Below are 21,098 nucleotides of genomic sequence, written 5' to 3'. Positions count from 1 at the left end.
CCTCTTCACATGATAGCACCTCTGTGCATGTGCATTCCTGGTATCTCTCTGTCTGTCTTAAGCTCTTCTTTTTATAAAGACACCAGTCATATTGGATTAGGGTCCACCCGAAAAGCATCATTTTAACTTAATTACCTCTTTAAAGGCCCTGTCTCCAAATATTATGAGTCACATTATGAGGTATTGAGGATTTGGGCTTCAACATATGAATTTTAGGGAAACACAATTGAGTCCATAACACCCTCTTTGAATTGTCTCAGCAGTGAGAAGCATTTTACTTGGTAACTGTGTTTGTAGCCTATGGCTACTGTAATAAATTACCATAAACATGGTAACAACACACAAAAATTTATTCTCTCATTTACAGAGGCCAGAAGTCCAAAATCAAGGTGTCACCAGGGCCACACATGCTCTGGAGGTTCTAGGGGAGAATCATTCCTTGTCTTCTAGCTTCTGGTAGCTCCAGGCATTTCTTGGCTTATGGCTGCATCACACCAAACTGTACCTCTGTCACCACATGGCCTTCCCCTCTGTGTGTGTGTCTTCTCCTCTTCTGTCTCCTATAAGGGTACAGGTTACTGGATTTTAGACAAATGTCTACGCATAGATTATGCCAAATGTGTTTTCAGACCAAAGTCTGAACACATGGTAACAAGCATGTATGAATGTTACCATTTTTCTGGAGATACTCCTGGATTTGTGGTCGATGACTGACACAAAGTCATATATTGGGAGTTAAGATTCATAGATTTCAGATCAGTACTTAATACCTACCATAAAGTAATGTACTGTCAGATTTATTAAATTTTGTTTGTTATACTATCACTTTGTTGTTTCTCTAGTGAAACACAAACCTATTTTTCTCTGGGCACAGGTGTTTCTATACAGGGCCGTCTTTAGAACTTCAGTAACAGTTGTACAATGAGAAACTATTGAATGGGTATGACCATGGAAACTATTAAAAGGGTATGACCTCCTTTTTTCTTAATTAAATCCTGAATATGAGGATTTTTAGCTTTGGATTTTGCTTCATTCTTATAAAAACAGAATGATTTAACATCTGATTATTTAGATCAAATAGCATATATCAAAGATTTACTGTAATAATAGGTTTAAAATTTAGATCAATGTCTTGTACAAGTAGAACCCTAATAAACATGTTGAGTGAGACTGCTTCTCCAAATAATAGCAGTAGCCATGTCATGATGGGATCTTCAGGTTTCCAGGGGCTACCTCAGAAAGATGGTGCAGTATTAGGACGTGAGCTCACCTCTCCTTACAGAAACATCAAAATCACAACTAACTGCTGAACAACCATCAAAAAAAAAATGCTGGAACCTCACACAAAGAATATCCTACATCCAAAGAAAAAGGAGAAATCACAATGAAACAGTTGGAGGGGCATAACTGTGATAAAATCAAATCCCATACCTATTGGGTGGGTGACCCACAAGCTGGAAAATAATTATACCACAAAAGTTCTCCCACAGGAGTGAAAGTTCTGAGCCCCATATCAGGATCCCCAACCTGGGGGTCTAGCAATGGGAGGAGGAGCCCCCAGAGAATGTGGCTTTGAAGTCCAGTGGGGTTTGATTGGAGGAATTCCATAGGACTGGGGGAAACAGAAACTCCACTCTTGGAAGGTACATACAAGGTCTCATGTGCACCAGGACATGGTGAAAAAAGCAGTGACCTCATAAGAGCCAGGTTCAGACCTAGCTGGTAGAATTGGAGGGTCTCCTGTGGAGGCAGGGAGTGGTTATGACTCACTGAAGGGACAAATACATTGGCAGTGGTAGTTTTGGGGAGTACTCACTGGCATGAGCACTCTTGGTGACTGCCATTTTTCCACCAAGAGGGGGCCCCACCCAACAGCCTGTAGGCTCCAGTGCTGGGACACCTCAGGCTAACCAACCAACAGGGCAGCAACACAGCCCCACTCATCAGCAGACAGGGTGCTTAAAGTCTTCCTGAGCCCACAGCTTCCTGCTAAACACATCCCTTGACACAGCCCTGCTCACCAGAGGGACAAGACCCAGTTCTACAAACCAGTGGGCAGAAACATGTTCCTCCCATCAGGAAGTCTGCACAAGTCTGTTAGACAGCCTCACCCATCAAGGGGAAGACAGCAGAAGCAAGAAGAGCTATAGTCCTGCAGCCTGTGGAATGGAAACCACAATCACAGAAAGTTAGACAAAATAAGCTAGCAGAGGAATATGTTCCAGCTGAAGGAACAAGATAAAACCCCAGAAGAACAACTAAGTGAAGTGGAGATAGGCAATCTACCCAAAAAAGAATTCAGAGGAATGATAGTAAAGATATCCAAGATCTCGGAAGAAGAATGGAGGCACAGATTGAGAAGATATAGGAAATGTTTAACAAAGAGCTAGAAGAAATAAAGAGCCAACAGAGATGAACAATACAATAACTGAAATGAAAAATACACTAGAAGGAATCAATAGCAGAATAACTAAGGTAGAAGAATGGGTAAGTGATCTGGAATACAGAATGGTGGAAATCACTGTCGTGGAACAGAATAAAGAACAAAGAATGAAAATAAACAAGGACAGTCTAAGAGGCCTCTGGGAAAACAGTAAAGTCACTGACATTTGCATGGCAGGGGTCCCAGAAGGAGAAGAGAGAGAGAAAAGACCTGAGAAGATAATTGAAGAGGTAATAGATGAAAACTTCCCAAACATGGGAAAGGAAACAGTCACCCAAGTCCAAGAAGCACAGAAAGTCCCAGACAGGAAAAACCCATGGAGGAACATGTCAAGACACAGAGTAATCAAACTGACAAAACATAGAAACAAAGGAAAAATGTTAGAAACATCAAGGGGAAAAGCAACATAACAAACAAGGGAGTTCCAATAAGGTCATCAGCTGATTTCTCAGCAGAAACTCTGCAATCCAGAAGGAAGTGGCATGATATATTTAAAATGATGAAAGGGACGAACCTACAACCAGGAATACTTTACCCAGCAAGGCTCTCATTCAGATTCGATGGAGAATCGAAAGTATTACAGAAAAGAAAAAGCTAAGAGAATTCATCACCACCAGACCAGCTTTGCAACAAATGCTAAAGGAACTTCTCTATGTGGAAAAGAAAAGGCCACAACTATTAAAAGAAAAATATGAATGGAAAAGCACACCAGTAAAGGCAAACATACAGTAAAGGCAGGAAATCATCCACACACAAATATATCAAAACCAGCAATTGTGCAACAAGGAGAGCACAAATGCAGGATATTGGAAGTGCATTTGAAAATAAAAGACAAGCAACTTAAAACAATCTTCTTTATTTATAGACTACTGTATCAAAACCTCATGATAACTGCAAACCAAAACTCTACAAGAGATACACACACAAAAAAGAAAAAGGAATCCAAACACAACACTAAAATTGTTAACAAATCACAAGAGAACAAAAGAGGAAGGGAAGAAAAAGACCTACAAGAACAAATCCAAAACGATTAAGAAAATAGCAATAAGAATATACAAAATCGGGGCTTCCTTGGTGGCACAGTGGTTGAGAGTCTGCCTGCCAATGCAGGGGACACAGGTTGGTGCCCCGGTCCGGGAAGATCCCACATGCTGCAGAGCGGCTGGGCCCGTGAGCCATGGCCGCTGAGCCTGCGCGTCCGGAGCCTGTGCTCCACAACGGAAGAGGCCACAACAGTGAGAGGCCCGTGTACCGCAAAAAAAAAAAAAAAAAAAAAAGAATATACAAAATCGGTAATTCCCTTAAATGTAAATGGATTAAATGCTCCAACCAAGACATAGACTGGCTGAATGGATACAAAAACAAGACCCATATATATGCTGTGTACAAGAGACCCACTTCAGATCTGGGGATACATAGAGACTGAAAGTGAGGGGATGGAAAAAGTTATTCCATGATAACAGAAATCAAAAGAAAGCTGGAGTGGCAATATTCTTATCAGACAAAATAGACTTTAAAATAAAGGCTGTTAAAAGAGACAGAGAAGGGCACTACATAGTGACCAAGGGATCAATCCAAGAAGAAGATATAACAATTGTAAATATATGTGCACCCAACATAGGAGAACCTTAATATATAAGGCAAATAAAACAGGCATAAAAGGAGAAATCAACAGAAACACAATAATAGTGGGGGACTTTAACACCCCACTCTCATCAATGGACAGATCATCCAGACAGAAAATCAATAAGGAAACACAAGCCTTAAATGCCACATTAGACCAGATGGACTTTATTGATATGTATAAAACATTCTACCCAAAAGCAGCAGAATACACATTCTTCTCAAGTGCACATGGAACATTCTTCAGGATTGATCACATGCTGAGCCAGAAAGTGAGCCATGGTAAATTTAAGAAAATTGAAATCATATCAAGCATCTTTTCTAACCACAATGCTATGAGTTAGAAACAAGGCAACAACTGTAAAAAAACACAAACATGTGGAGGATAAACAATATGCTACTGAACAACCAATGGATCACTGAAGAAATCAAAAAAGAAAAAAAAAAAAAACCTAGAGACAAATAACAATGAAAACACAATGATCCCAAACCTAAGGGATGCAGCAAAAGCAATTCTTTTTAAAATTAATTTATTAATTTTAATTTTTTATTGGAGTAAAATTGCTTAACCGTGCTGTGTTATTTTCTGCTATACAATGAAGTGAAAGAGCTATATGTATACATATATCCCCTCTCTCTTGGACTTCCCTCCCACCTCCCCATCCCACCCACCTAGGTCATCACAGAGCACTGAAATGAGCTCCCTGTGCTATATAGCAGGTTCCCACTAGCTATCTATTTTACACACAGTAGTGTATTTATGTTAAACCTAATATCCCAGTTCATCCCACCCTCCCCTTAACCCTCATGTCCACATGTCCATTCTCTATGTCTACATCTCTATTCCTGCCCTACAAATAAGTTTATCTGTATCATTTTTCTAGATTCCACATATATGCATTAATATATAATATTTGTTTTTCTCTTTCTGGCTTACTTCACTCTGTATGACAGACTCTAGGTCCATCCATATCTCTACAAATGATCCACTTTCATTCCTTTTTATGGCTGAGTAATATTCCATTGCATATATGTGCCACATCATCTTCATCCATTCATCTATTGTTGGACATTTAGGTTGTTTCCATGTCCTGGCAATTGTAAATAGTGCTGCAATGAACATTGTGATACATGTATCTTTTTGGATTATGGTTTTCTCAGGGCATATGCCCAGTAGTGGGATTGCTGTGTCATATGGTAGTTCTATTTTTAGATTTTTAAGGAACATCCACAATGTTCTTCATAGTGGCTGCATCAATTTACATTCCCACCAACAGTGCAAAATGGTTCCCTTTTCTCCATACCCTCTCCAGTTTTTATTGTTTGTAGATTTTTTGATGATGGACGTTCTGAGCAGTGTTAGGTGATACTTCATTGTATCATTCATCACTAATTATTAGAGATTTGCATGTCTAATAATTGTGATGTTGAGCATCTTTTCATTTGCCTCTTGGCCATATGTATGTCTTCTTTGGTGAAATGTCTATTTAGGTCTTCTGCCCATTTTTTGATTGGGTTTTTTGTTTTTTTGGTATTGAGCTCCATGAGCTGTTTCTATATTTTTGAGATTAATCCTTTGTTTGTTGCTTCATTTGCAAATATTTTCTCCCATTCTGAGGGTTGTCTTTTCAGCTTGTTTATGGTTTCCTTTGCTGTGCAAAAGCTTTTTTTTTTTTTTTTTTCCGGTACATGGACCTCTCACTGTTGTGGCCTCTCCCACTGCAGAGCACAGGCTCCGGACGCGCAGGCTTAGCGGCCATGGCTCACGGGTCCAGCTGCTCCGTGGCATGTGAGATCTTCCCAGACCGGGGCACGAACCCGTGTCCCCTGCATCGGCAGGCAGACTCTCAACCACTGTACCACCAGGAAACACCTGTGCAAAAGCTTTTAACATTCATTAGGTCCCATTTGTTTATTTTCATTTTCATTACTATAGGACGTGGGTCAAAAAAGATCTTGCTGTGGTTTATGTCAAAGTGTTTTTCCTATGTTTTCCTCTAAGATTTTTAAGTATCCAATCTTACATTTAGGTCTTTAATCCATTTGGAGTTTATTTTTGTGTATGGTGTTAGGGAGTATTCTACATGTAGTATTTTACATGTAGCTGTCCAGTTTTCCCAGGACCACTTTTATTGAAGAGACTGTCTTTTCTCCATTGTATGTTCTTGCCTCCTTTGTCATAAATCAGGTGACCATTAGTGTGTGGGTTTATCTCTGGGCTTTCTATCCTGTTCCATTGATCTATATTTCTGTTTTTGTGCCAGTACTATACTGTCTTGATTACTATAGATTTGTAGTATAGTTTGAAGTTGGGGAGCCTGATTCCTCTAGCTCTGTTTTTTTTTTTCCTCAGGATTGCTTTGGCTATTTGGGGTCTTTTGTGTTTCCATATAAATTGTGAAATTTTTTGCTCTAATTCTGTGAAGAATGACATTGGTTTTTGACAGGGATTGCACTGAATCTGTAGATTGCTTTGGGTAGTATAATCATTTTCACAATATTGATTCTTCCAAACCAAGAACATGGTATATTTCTCCACCTGTTTGTGTCATTTTGATTTCTTTCATCAGTGTTTTATAGTTTTCTGCATACAGGTCTTTTGTCTCCTTATGTAGGTTTATTCCTAAGTATTTTATTCTTTTTGTTGTGAAGGTAAATATGATTGTTCCTTAATTTATCTTTCTGATTTTTCATTATTAGTATAGGAATGTGAGAGATTTCTGTGCATTAATTTTGTATCCTGCAACCTTACCAAATTCGTTGATTAGCTCTATTAGTTTTCTTGTGGCATCTTTAAGATTATCTATGTATAGTATCCTGTCATCTGCAAACAGTGACAGTTTTACTTCTTCTTTTCCAAATTATATTCCTTTATTTCTTTTTCTTCTCCAATTGCCATGGCTAGGACTTCCAAAACTATATTGAGTAATAGTGATGAGAGTGGATACCCTTGACTTGTTCCTGATCTTAGAGGAAATACTTTCAGTTTTTCACCATTGAGAATGATATTTGCTGTGGGTTTGTCATGTAGGGCCTTTATTATGTTGAGATAGGTTCCCTCTATGTCCATTTTCTGGAGAGTTTTCATCATAAATGGGTGTTTAATTTTGTCAAAAGCTTTTTCTGCATCTATTGAGATGATCATATGGTTTTTATTCTTCATTTTGTTAATATGATGTATCACATTGATTAATTTGTGTATATTGAAGAATCCTTGCATTCCTGGGATAAACCCCACTCCATCATGGTCTATGATCCTTTTACTGTGTTGTTGGATTTTGTTTGTTCATACTTTGTTCAGGATTTTTGCATCTATATTCATCAGTGTTATTAGTCTCTAATTTTCTTTTTTTGTGATATCTTTGTCTGGTTTTGGTATCAGTGTGGTGGTAGCTTTATAGAAAGAACTTTTAAGTGTTCCTCCCTCTGCAATTTTTTTGGAAGAGTTTGAGGAGGATAGGTGTTACCTCTTCTCTAAATGTTTGATAGAATTCACCTGTGAAGTCACGTGGTCCTGGACTTTTGTTTGTTGGAAGACTTTTAATTTCAATAATTTCAACTATTTAATTTCAATAGTTTCAATTTCAATACTTGTGATAGGTCTGTTTATATTTTCTAATTATTCCTGTTTCAGTCTTGGAAAATTGTACCTTTCCAAGAATTTGTCCATTTCTTCCAGGTTGTCCATTTTATTTGTATATAGTTGTTTGTAGTAGTTTCTTATGATCCTTTCTATTTCTGTGGTGTCTGTTGTAATTTCTCCTTTTCCATTTCTAATTTTATTGATTTGAGTCCTGTCTGTTTGTTTTTCTTGATGAATGTGGCTAAATATCTATCAGTTTTGTTTATCTTCTCATAAAACCCACTTTTAATTTTATTTATCTATGATATTGTTTTCTTCATTTCTATTTCATTTATTTCTGTTCTGATCTTTATGATTTCTTTCCTTCTACTGATTTTGGGTTTTCTTCTTTGTTCTCTAGTTGCTTTAGGTGTAAGGTTAGACTGTTTTAGATTTTTCTTGTTTCTTGAGGTGAGATTGAATTGATATAAACTTCTTAGAACTGCTTTTGTTGCATTGCATAGGTTTTGGGTTGTCTTGTTTTTGTTGTCATTTGTTTCCATGTATTTTTTTAAATTCTTCTTTGATTTCTTCAGTGATCTCTTGGTTATTTAGTAGTGCACTCTTCAGCCTCCATGTATTTGTGTTTTCTACATTTGTTTTTTTCTGGTAATTGATTGCCAGTCTCACAGCATGTGGTCAGAAAAGATGCTTGATACAATTTCAATTTTCTTAAATTTTCTGAGACTTGATTTGTGACCCAAGGTGTGATCTACCCTGGAGAATGTTCCATGTGGTCTTGAGAAGAAAGTGTATTCTGCCACCTTCGGGTGGAATGTCCTATAGATATTAGTTAAATCTATCTGTTCTATTGTGTCATTTAAAGCTTGTGTTTCCTCATTTGTTTCTATGTGGATGATCTGCCCATTGGTGTAAGTGGGGAGTTAAAGTCCCCTACTATTATTGTGTTATTGTCAATTTCCCTTCTTATGGTTGTTAGAATTTGCCTTATGTACTGAGGTGCTCCTATGTTTGGTGCATAAATATTTATATTTGTTATAACTTCTTCTTGGATTGACCCCTTGCTCATTATGTAGTGTCCTTCCTTGTCTCTTGTAACAATATGTTAGTGTCTATTTTGTCTGATATGAATATTGCTACTCCAGCTTTCTTTTGATTTCCATTTGCATGGAATATCTTTTTCCATCCCCTCACTTTGAGTCTGTATGTGTTCCTATGTCTGAAATTGGTCTCTTATAAGCAGCATCAATATGGATCTTGTTTTTGTATCCATTCAGCCAGTCCATGTCTTTTTGTTGGAGCATTTAATCAATTTACATTCAAGGTTATTATCAATATACATGTTCCTATTACCATTTTCTTAATTGTTTTGGGTCTCTTTTTTGGTGTTTTTTTCTTCTCTAGTGTTTCCTGCCTAGAGAAGTTCCTTTAGCATTTGTTATAAAGCTGGTTTGGTGATGCTGAATTCTCTTACTTTTTGCTTGTCTGGAAAGCTTTTGATTTCTCCATCAAATCACAATGAGATCCTTGCTGGACAGAGTAATCTTGGCTGTAGTTTTTTCTCTTTCATCACTTTAAGTATACCCTGCCACTCCCTTCTGGCCTGCAGAGATTCTGCTGAAAAATCAGCTTATAACCTTATGGGGATTCCTTTATACATTATTTTTTGCTTTTCCCTTGCTGCTTTTAATATTTTTCTTTGAATTTAATTTTTGTTAGTTTGATTAATGTGTGTTTTGGTGTGTTTCTCCTAGGGTTTTTCCTGTATGGGACTCACTGCAGTACCTGGTCTTATTTCCTTTCCCATGTTAGGGAAGTTTTCCACTATAATCCCTTCAAAAATTTTCTCATACCGTTTCTTTTTCTCTTCTTCTTCTGGGACCCCTATAATTCGAATTTTGGTTAGCTTACTGTTGTCCCAGAAGTCTCTGAGATTGTCTTCAATTCTTTTTATTCTTTTTTCTTTATTCTGTTCCTCAGCAGTTATTTACACCATTCTGTCTTCCAGCTCACTTATTTGATCTTCTCCCTCAGTTATTCTGTTATTGATTCCTTCTAGTGTAGTTTTCATTTCATTTATTGTGTTGTTTGCCTCTGTTTGTTTGTTCTTTTGTTCTTCTAAATCTTTGTTAAACATTTCTTTTATTTTCTTAATCCATACCTCCATTCTATTTCTGAGGTTCTGGATCATGTTTACTATTATTACTCTGAATTCTTTTTCAGGAAGGTTGCCCATTTCCTCTTCATTTATTTGGTCTTGTACGTTTTTACCTTGCTCCTTCATCTGTGACATATTTTTTTGTCATCTCATTTTTTTATTGATTGGTTGGATTGTGTTCCTGTCTTACTGGTTGTTTGGCCTGAGGCATCCAGCACTGGAGTTTGTAGACTGTTGGGTAGAGCTGGATCTCAGTGCTAAGATGAGGATCTCCAGGAGACCTCACTGTGATGAATATTCCCTGTGGTCTGAGGTTCTCTGTTAGTCCAATTGTTCAGACTCAGAGCTCTCACTGCAGGAGCTCTGGCCCAACCCTCAGCTCACATCCCAAGATCCCTCAAGCCATGCAGGGTTGAGAAAAAATGAAAAAAAGGAGCAGAAAATAGCAAAGAGTAAAAAATAAAATAAGATTAGAAAAATAACAGATATATTAGAAAGATAAAAAATAAAAATACAGATGAAACAACAATTGGAAGGTAAAACAGAACCACAATAGTGAAAAAGAGGAGAAAAAACAAAAAAAAGCCAGAAAAGGCTTTCACTGTGTGGGGCCGGGGCTTAGGAAGGGGCCCACTTCTTCCCCCTCATTCCCCCCACATCCTATTTGGTCACTCGGGGGTTCCTCCCATCTCTTTGGGCACCGAGGTCCCCCAAAATTGTCTGGTGGGTGCCCTGGTTGTGGGGAGACATGAACTCTGTGTTCTGCCCCACCATCATCTTCACAAAAGCAGCTCTAAGAGGGAAGTTTACAGCAATACAATCTTACCTCAAGAAACAAGAAAAATCTGAAATAAACAACCTAACCTTACACCTAAAGCAACCAGAGAAAGAGGAACAAACAAAACCCAGAGTTAGTAGAAGGAAATAAATCATAAAGATCAGAGCAGAAATTAATGAAATAGAGATGAACAAAACAATAAAAAAGATCAATGAAACTATAAGCAGGTTATTTGAAAAGATAAACAAAAATGATAAATCTTAATCACACTCCTCAAGTAAAAAGGGAGAGGGCTCAAATCAATAAAATTATAAATGAAAAAGAAGTTGTAATGGACACCACAGAAATACAAAGGATCATTACAGACTACTACAAGCAACTATATTCCAATAAAGTGGAAAACATAGAAGAAATAGACAAATTCTTAAAAAGATACAAACTTCCAAGACTGAACCAGGAAGAAATAGAAAATATGAACAGACCAATCACAAGTACTCATATTGAAACTGTGATTAAAAAACTCCAAAAAAACAAAAGTCCAGGACCAGATGGCTTCACAGGAAAATTCTATCAAACATTTAGAGAAGAGTTAACACCTATCATTCTGAAACTATTCCAAAAAATTGCAGTGCTTGGAACACTTCCAAACTCATTCTATGATACCAACATAACCCTGACACCAAAATCAGGCAAAGATACCATAAGAAAAGAAATTTTCACGTCAATAGCACTGATGAACATAGATAGAAAAATCCTCAACAAAAAACTAGCAATCTGAATCCAACAATACATTAAAAGGATCATACACCAAGATCGAGTGTGATTTATCCCAGGGATACAAGTATTCTTCAATACACACAAATCAATCAATGTGATACACCACATCAACACAGTGAAGAATAAAAACTATATGATCATCTCAGTAGATGCAGAAAAAGCTTTTGACAAAATTCAACAGTGATTTATGATAAAAGCTTTCCAGAAAGTGCGCATAGAGGAAACATACCTCAAAATAATAAAGACCATATATGACCAACCCACAGCTAACATCATACTCAATGGTGAAAAGCTAAAAGCATTTCCTCTAAGATCAGGAACAAGACAAGGATGTTCACTCTTGCCACTTTTATTCAACATAGTTTTGGAAGTCCTAGCCATGGCAATCAGCAAAGAAAAAGAAATAAAAGGAATCTAATTTGGAAAAGAAGAAGTAAAACTGTCACTGTTTGCAGATGACATGATACTATACATAGAAAATCCTAAAAATGCTACCAGAAATCTCCTAGAGCTCATCAATGAGTAAAGTAAATTTGCAGGATACAAAATTAATACACATAAATTTGTTGCATTTCTATACACTGGCAATGAAAGATCAGAAAGAGAAATTAAAGAAATGATCCGATTTACCATCATATTAAAAAGAATAAGATACCTAGAAATAAATCTACCTAAGGAGGCAAAAGACCTGTACTCCAAAACTTTGAGATGCTTGTGAAGGAAATCGAAGATGACACAAACAGATGGAGAGATATACTATGTTCTTTGATTAGAAGAATCAATATTGTCAAAATGACTATACTACTCAAGGCTATCTACAGATTCAATGTAATTCCTATAAAATTACCAAGGGCATTTTTCACAGTACTAGAACAAAAAACTTTACTATTTGTATGGAAACATAAAGACCATGAATAGCCAAAGCAATCTTGAGAAAGAAAACTGGAGCTGTTGGAGTCAAACTCCCTGACTTCAGACTCTACTACAAAGTTACATCATCAAAATAGTATGGTAGTGGCACAAAAACAGAAATATAGATCAATGGAACAGGATAGAAATCCCAGAGATATACCCATGCACCTATGGTCAATTAATCTACAACAAATGAGGCAAGACCCTACAATGGAGGAAAGACAGTCTCTTCAATAAGTTGTGTTTGGAAAACTGGACAGCTGCATGTAAAAAAAATGCAATTAGAATATTCTTTAACAGCATACATAAAAATATCCCAAATGGATTAAAGACCTAAATGTAAGACCGTATATTACAAAACTCTTAGAGGAAAACATAGGCAGAACCCTCTTTGATATAAATTGCCGCAATATCTTTTGGATCCGTCTCCTAGAGTAATGGAAATGAAAACAAAAATAAACAAATGGGATCTAATTAAACTCAAAAACTTTTGCACAGCAAAGGAAACCATAAAAAAATGAAAAGACAACCTACAGAATGGGAGAAAATATTTGCAAAGAATGAGACTGACAAGGGATTAATCTCCAAAATATACAAAGAGCTCATGCAGCTCAATATCAAAAAAGCAAAGAGCCCAATCAAAAAATGAGCAGATCTAAGCAGATGTTTCTCCAAAGAACATATACAGATGGCTAAAAAGCACATGAAAAGTTGCTCAACATCACTAATTATTAGAGAAATGCAAATCAAAACTACAATGTGGTATTACCTCTCACCAGTCAGAATGGTCACCATAAAAAAATCTACAAACAAAAAATGCTGGAGAGGGTGTGGGAAAAAGAGTACCCTCCTACACTCTTGGTGGGAATGTAAATTGATACAGCCACTATGGAGAACAGTATGGAGGTTCCTTAAAAAACTACAAGTAGAACTACCATACGACCCAGCAATCCCACTACCGGGCATATACCCTGAGAAAACCAAAATTCAAAAAGAGTCATGTACCAAAATGTTCATTTCAGCTCTATTTACAATAGCTAGGAGATGGAAGCAACCTAAGTGTCCATCATCAGATGAATGGATAAAGAAGATGTTGCACATATATACAATGGAATATTACTCAGCCATAAAAAGAAACAAAATTGAGCTATTTATAGTGAGGTGAATGGACCTAGAGTCTACTATACAGAGTGAAGTAAGTCAGAAAGAGAAAAACAAATACCGTATGCTAACACATATATATGGAATCTAAGGGAAAAAAAAAAAAAGGTCATGCGGAACCTAGGGGTAAGACAGGAATAAAGACACAGACCTACTACAGAATGGACTTGAGGATATGAGAAGGGGGAGGGGTAAGCTGTGACAACGTGAGAGAGTGGCATGGACATATATACACTACCAAACATAAAATAGATAGCTAGTGGGAAGCAGCCGCATGGCAGAGGGAGATCAACTTGGTGCTTTGTGACCACCTAGAGGGGTGGGATAGGGAGGGTGGGAGGGAGGGAGACGGAAGAGGGAAGAGATATGGGAACATATGTATATGTATAACTGATTCACTTTGTTATAATGCAGAAACTAACATACCATTGTAAAGCAATTATACTCCAATAAAGATGTTAAAAAAACACACAAAATACTAAAAATAGAGTTACCATATAAGTCAGCAATCCCACTCCTGGCATATATCCAGAGAAAACCATAGTTCACAAAGATACATGTGCCCCAATATTCATTGCAGTGTTTACAATAGCCAAGACATGCAAGCCACCTAAAAGTCCATATATAGAGGAAAAGATAAAGAAGATGTGGTACACATGTACAATGGAATATCACTCAGCCATTAAAAAAAATGAAATAGTGCCATTTGCCTCAACATGGATATACCTGGAGATTATCATACTAAGTGTAGTAAGTCTCACAGAGAAAGACAAGTATCATATGATACAACTTATATGTGGAATCTTAAAAAAATGATACAAATGAACTTATTTACAAAACAGAAACATACAGATTAGAGAATGAACTTATTGTTATCAGTGGGGAAGGTAGAGGGGGAGGCATAGATTGGGAGTTTGGGATTGACTTATACATACTGCTATATTTAAAATTGATAACCAACAGGGACCTACTGTATAGCATAGGGAATGCTGCTTAATATTCTGTAATAACCTAAATGGGAAATGAATTTTAAAAAGAATAGATACATGCATATGTATAACTGAATCAGTTTGCTGTACATCTGAAACTAACAACATTGTTAATCAACTATACTCTAATATAAAATAAAATTTTAAAAAAATATAAACAGAATGAACATGAAAAAAATATGTTGAGTGAATGAATAAATGATAACTACAAATCCCCTTAATATGATATAGCTAAGTATTGATAGTGAGAAAAGAGGAGTGTGAGTTCTTCCATCATTCTGCTTATTCAGGGTAACATCTACTCCTATTTACAGATTTATTGTTACTATTACTATGTTAGACCAAATCTTTTATTCGTTCAACAGTGTTTATTGAGTGCCTGCTGTCTGCCAGACACTATTCTAGGAGTTGAGAATCCATCAGTGAAAAAAAAAATGTATTAAGAATGTCCAAATCAGATAAAAACACATTATATAAGTAGTGGTGTGTATATATGAATGTGTTTGTGTGTGTAAATGTACATGAAGTGCTTCAGAAAAGTCTCCTCTGTAAATTATAAAAAATAATATATGTATATGTTGGATAGGCATTTTCATTCTTTGAAATATCTCAAAATGCATTTGTTTATATATACTGATATTTTTCATTTTATGTCAAGTTATATTAAATGGCCAGTTTAAAGAATTACTAATATTATAGTCTCAAACTGAGCTAAACTCCTATTTTATAAAACAGATTGGTCAGTTCTAATGAAATAGTTTACTTATTTATCTATACACATATAAACTATGATTGCTTCTCTGAGGTCTGGGAAATGAATGCTGATCTTCAATAGGAATTTTTATCTACTGAAGTGTAGCGTGTGATGACATACCCAAATGACTTGATTTATACTAGAAATGAGAAATGTCAATGTGTGTTTAGGAGGCCTAGACCTATATTAAATGAGCATGTGTAAATGTGTGCATGTGTGTGTGTTTGCACATGCCTGTCCCTGTCCCTATTTCTATCTCCAAATGCCACCCATCTCCTAGAAGCCATCTTTAGCTGTGATTTCTCCGTGTGGGTCCACATGATAGTCATTAGTATAACTCCTCATCAGCCTATTTTTCTATTGTTCTTCGTGCTGGTTGTAACAAGCCTCTGCCCATCCCCATCTTCTTCTGGAGCATCTTGTGAGATGTAATTTGCTCTACAAATTGTAGTTTAATTCAGACAGACAATAAAAACCCTGGGGGAGAGTTTCTCATTCCTTTCATTCTGGGGTGGCCATTTTTATTACTGCAAACACATGTTCTCGAAATACACATTACAGCAAATTTGGTATGGCTTGCGAGTTTTTCACATTTCTCTGATTTCTTATACAGGCACTGTCATGGCATACTTTTAATACCATGGATAAAACAGAAGGAATAAGCCTCTAAATGTTTTGAAACGTTTGGATGCTTGTTTTATTCTTGGCAAATCATCTGAATGATAGTCTCAATTTTATCTTTGGATCATAATAAATCATCAGAAAGCTGTGTATTTAGACCAAATTTTCTTGACATCCCTCTGACTCCATCCGATATAGAATATATTTCTTTGAGTAGCATTTTGGATTTTTGTCCTGGGCTTTGAGTAAGGGGTAACTATGAGAAATAGAACCTGCTTCTTCACTTGCTGTAGGAGTTCTGGGAACAGTTATTATCCACAGCTTAGGCAGAGAGGAAAAATATTGTCTGCATCTCAGATAACCATGATATTGTAGTACCTGATTTTCTTTCCAAGTAGTGTGGAATACTAGAATGCTGTGAAAAGGGTAACAAGTAAAGCTATCTGACCCCCAATTATTCCTTAATGTATTTGATTACACAACCAACTTTTTCTAACTGTGTGGACAAAGGAGATTCTGGATTCTACATTACCCCGATCCCGTTCACCCAACAAGGCTCCATGTTAACTGAGTATATTTTCTTTGTTTGTTTGAAACAGTTACAGTGTTAATGATAATATTCAATATATAGAATCCATGTTAGATAGCCTGATGTACCTCATTTACACCAGGTGTGTTCCTGATCCCTGGATCAGATGGGTTCAAAGAGGAAGCCTACTGAGCAGAATTTTAGGAGATGCTGAGGAACATAGTCTATATAAATTCTTTTGATATGTTGTCTACATAGTATTTTAATCCAATATTTTTAGTTGTGGTCAAATTATCTTTGAGATACTAAAAAGAGAGGGCAAAGAACACCAACAAGTTGGGCTACTATAAGAATTGTCTGTATGCTAAAGTAAAAACTAGTTTTTATCACTTGAAACTAGACTTAATAAATCAGCTGTGGATGAATAGAAATGAGTTTATAAAAATCAGATTTAACATATTCGAAGAAAAGGAGGAGTTGAGACATTTTGAAGGTAAGCATTTAAGGCCTATGTGAAACCTTAAAATTATACAAGTCATACATCTTTGTAAGAGAAAATTTGGAAGATACAGATTAACACAAATATCTCCTTACACAGAGCTATTAGCTTCCAGATATATCCATTGATATTTAAAGTATGTGTGTATTTTGATTCTGAGGTTTGAAGAAGAGTGGTGGGGTTCAAGGGAGCCTATAGTCCCCTCACTTGCTCTTAATCATGAATCTGCATGTAGCTAATGAGTTTTAGCATCTCTGCCTATAAGTGTCTGGGGAGGAGCTGGAAGTGTAGTAGTGTCCTTATGTAGGAAGGAACAAACACTGAGTTTGGTGGAAGAATCAAGGGCAAAGCAATTTTCTACATGCAAATGAATTATAGCTTGCTCTATATCAGCACTGACTACCCTTCTATGCCCCACCTTTCACTTCCCACCCCTTCAGCTACTTTTGCAAAACATCACTGAGTTCATTTGGGGGCCAGATTTTAGTTTTGATATATTGTGGGTGATCCTGAATTTTGTTTGTATTTTTCCTCATTACTGTAGATCTATGCATATGTCTTTGAAAACGTCAAGTCTGTGCGACTGGAAGCACTGCTCTTATCCTTGCTGAGCATCGTGGTGCTTGTTCTGGTTAAAGAGCTGAATGAACAATTTAAAAGGAAAATTAAAATTGTTCTTCCTATTGACTTAGTCTTGGTAAGTATGAATCAACATTTAGCATTCTGCCCTGCAATGTTTGCAGTTGCTGTGGGTAACCTGCAGAGGCTCACATTATTGTCTAAAGTAAGCCACAGCTAATCCTGTCTCTCATTAAAGCAGGGCTAATTTGTGTGGCTATACATTAATGTAAAGACAGGAAATATGTTGAGTCAATAATTTTAAAAAGGAGGCACACGCGTTTTCAATTTTCACAGATGCCTGTAATTTTTTTAGGTAAATAAGAAAACATGTAGCTTAAGATTTTAAATAAGGAGACATTTCTAAGGATGAGACCCAAAATATCTCTGGCATGATTTTCCTAAAGCAACAAGAAGTGATACCACATCCTATTGATATGTTATTTGTATGGTATGATGCATAGAAATATTATCAACTGACAAATGTCTGTTAATGATTGATAAATTTATTGACACTGTTTTTATTGACACAATTTTGCTTTATTAAAGGATACTCATGATTTTCACTAGCCAGGGCTGATTCTCTAAGATTTTTTTGTTGTTGTTGTACTTGGCAAAGCAACAAATCGTACTTTGCTCCTAAGACTTATGGCATTAAAAACTACATTTTGAAATTTTAAGTGCCTCTAATGGGAACTCTTAACTAAACAAAGCATTACATTGAAATGTTAAGCCAACCACAGTCTACTAACTTACTTATTATTAATTGGTTTTAGCTTTTTAATGGTCTTTGGGTTATATACATGTATTTGACAAGTGGTGCCTAAATAATTTCACCTATTGAAATATCCCTTCATACTGTTGAAATGGTATAGTATAAGGCTAGCACATTGGCAACTGTCTCTGAGGGATATGACTTTTTTTCTGCATAACTAAGATGGATGACTTCTCTCCATAATTAGGCCTTGTATAATTTGTAGAGATACATATAACATATACAATCTATATAATGTGTGTGTGCTTGTATATGTGTGTGTATTTCAAATAAGCCAGACAAGTGGAGGGTACTATGGTTATTAGTAGTTTTCATGGAGACAACTGTGAAACATATTTTATTCCAAAGTCCTATAGGTATTAAGGAATGCTTATTATATCCTGGGAAGCTTGATTATATGTTTCATGAAACCAGAAATTGAAAATAACCTTGGGGAAGAAGAGTCTTAACTCTTTTTATTCAATACTGAATAAAACACTGAATAAGACAGTTGTTCATTCAATACAAAAATTGTAAAAATTATCCTTACAAAAAATAAAAGGTACTCCTTATACAGTGTTGCCCCTAATATGTGTAAGACCTAAGGCAAAAATAATAATGCAGGCCCAAATACTTGAGTTATAGATCAAAATGTTAAATAAAATAGGTTCTATTTTCCTATCTTGACTAAAATACCTTAGTGATTACCTTGAATGTCAGGTTAAAATAGAGAATTCTCCTAATCCTTTGGGTTCTGCTAGAATGTGGCAGCAAGGGGAAAGCCAGTCCCTTGTCCTGCCTCTTCTCTTCCTACTTCAGCTCTATCCCATATACAGTGGGATTCATAAGTATAAATGTGGATACCCTTGCCCCACAACTGTCCCTTGGCCTTTCCTTGGGCTACACTGGAAGGATAGACCTGGGGAAGGTATTCTGGAAGTAGACTTGGAGCCATTTAGGCAGGAAATTATAGATTCCTGACGATTCAGGGTGTGGTCTAGAAAGAGGAGTCCAGGTTTGAGTTGGGTACCTCCCTTTGCCCCTACAAAACTCCCATTTTATGGGGAGAGCTACAGTAGGAGGATGACCAGATTAGAACCCTCTAAAGCACTGTCTGAAAGACCAAGTTAGTGACTTAGATTACTTAATTTTTGTGTATTAAACACCATGTATTCTTCCATTTTCAATAAGGATCCAGCATCTTGTGGCTATGGTGTATTTTCTTTTACAGCTCACAATATTTTCTGACTTGATATAAATATTTCATGAAAATTATTAGCAATTAAAATTTATTAATTGGCTTAGAAATTTTTGAATACATTAATACTTCTGATTCCAACCTAATAGCTGAACTTTTAACTACTACTATATTCTGTAGAAAATACAATTATAGCACAATATTTATAAAGTTTAAAGTATAACCTGTAGAGTTTTGCTGCCTTTAAAAAATATCCTCAAGCCTCTTTTGCTTTTTAAGTCTATTCGATGTTTTAAAAACTTCTATAAATTCAGTTAAGTATCATCACAGAGAACAGAAATACACAGGAAAAATCCCTACAAAATAATATTATTAGGCATTGTTAGATATTCCTTATTTTGCTAGTGTGATTTTGTTATATCTTTTTTCTGACCATGTATATGGTAAATTCGTACTTTAAATGGGTAATTAGTGTGTCTCTTTTAAACAAAAAAGTGTAGTATATAAATAGTTATACCAAACTGATATGATAACCATGTGAAATTTACAGCACCTATTAAATTATCAGAAGAATGAAAAAAGAATGTGAAAATGGATGGAAAACATTAAGTGGCATGGCTGGTAAAAACAAATGCTGAACAGAATTCTGAATATACATTTTAAAAGTGATCATGGATATTTGCAAACACTTGGTTTCACTTATTATATATCATTATATCATATAACAGAGGGTCAGGCACCTGAGACTCCAGGGAGGTAATTTCAAAAGTATCAAGTTTGACACATTATTAACTAGGATATTTTACTTCAAGAAATAGCAAAACTCAAAATTCAAAATTATTCAAGGAGACTGTAAATCATAATTGATTACTAACCTACATTAGGAATATTGATGCAACATCTTAAACTCTTAGGTGGTTGCTGCAATGGAGGGAAAACGTTCTGTGTTATAAAGCATCCCTTCATATTATAAGAGACAAGTATTTAGGTTGGATTGTGGTATCTGTACATACACAAGCATGCACGCATGCACACACACACTCCTATAGTCTGTGTTCTGCTCCTCTTCAGAATCAGACACAATTGGGAAGGATATAAGAAAAGTTGTATTATTATAATGCCATTTAATTTTTGAGACTGCAAATTAAGTGCTGTCAAATCTCAGAGGGATTTTTTGATTTTTAAAATTCTTCTTAGTGTTTAAAAATCTGTGCCACTGCTATATTACTCGAGAAAATCATGGGGCACATGAACAATGTTTACTTTTAAAAATAGTTTTAAGGTGTTTGAGAAGCCAGGAATAATTTTCTTTTTCTTTTTTCAAATGGAACCACACAGATTATTGCTGCATCATTTACTTGTTATTGTACCAATATGGAAAACACATATGGATTAGAAGTAGTTGGTCATATTCCAAAAGGGTAATGTAATCTTTTTTTTTCTTTCTTTCTTTTTCTTTCTTTCCTTCTTTCTTTCTTTCTTTCTTTTTTCTTTCTTTCTTTCTTTCTTTCTTTCTTTCTTTCTTTCTTTCTTTCTTTCTTTCTTTCCTTCTTTCTTTCTTCTTTTGTTTTCTTTCTTTCTTTCATTTTTTGATGGAGGAAGCAACTGGAGGTAGGTGGGTATGAATTTCATTTCTTTCAAAGGCTCTCTATGGGACAAAATTCCAATTAATTTCTATTTTACAATGATAGAAACAAACAG

The 21,098-nt window shown here is 35.9% G+C and overlaps 1 protein-coding gene across 1 annotated transcript in view; it reads left to right on the top strand.

Moving 5' to 3' along the window:
- Positions 1-21,098, top strand: part of SLC26A7 (solute carrier family 26 member 7) — a gene marked incomplete at both ends in the record, with an annotated part of 179,258 nt that overhangs the window by 91,663 nt on the left and 66,497 nt on the right. The window contains 2 exons of the mRNA XM_082674556.1: positions 17,372-17,524; positions 20,736-20,818. Of these exons, the coding sequence (XP_082530682.1) occupies positions 17,372-17,524; positions 20,736-20,818 (236 nt within the window). The remainder of the gene's footprint in view (positions 1-17,371; positions 17,525-20,735; positions 20,819-21,098) is intronic.

Source organism: Grampus griseus, assembly GCF_964374135.1.
Source record: "Grampus griseus genome assembly, chromosome: 17".
In the NCBI taxonomy this organism is placed as follows: domain Eukaryota; kingdom Metazoa; phylum Chordata; class Mammalia; order Artiodactyla; family Delphinidae; genus Grampus; species Grampus griseus.
This window is presented reverse-complemented; position numbering and strand designations above follow the sequence as displayed.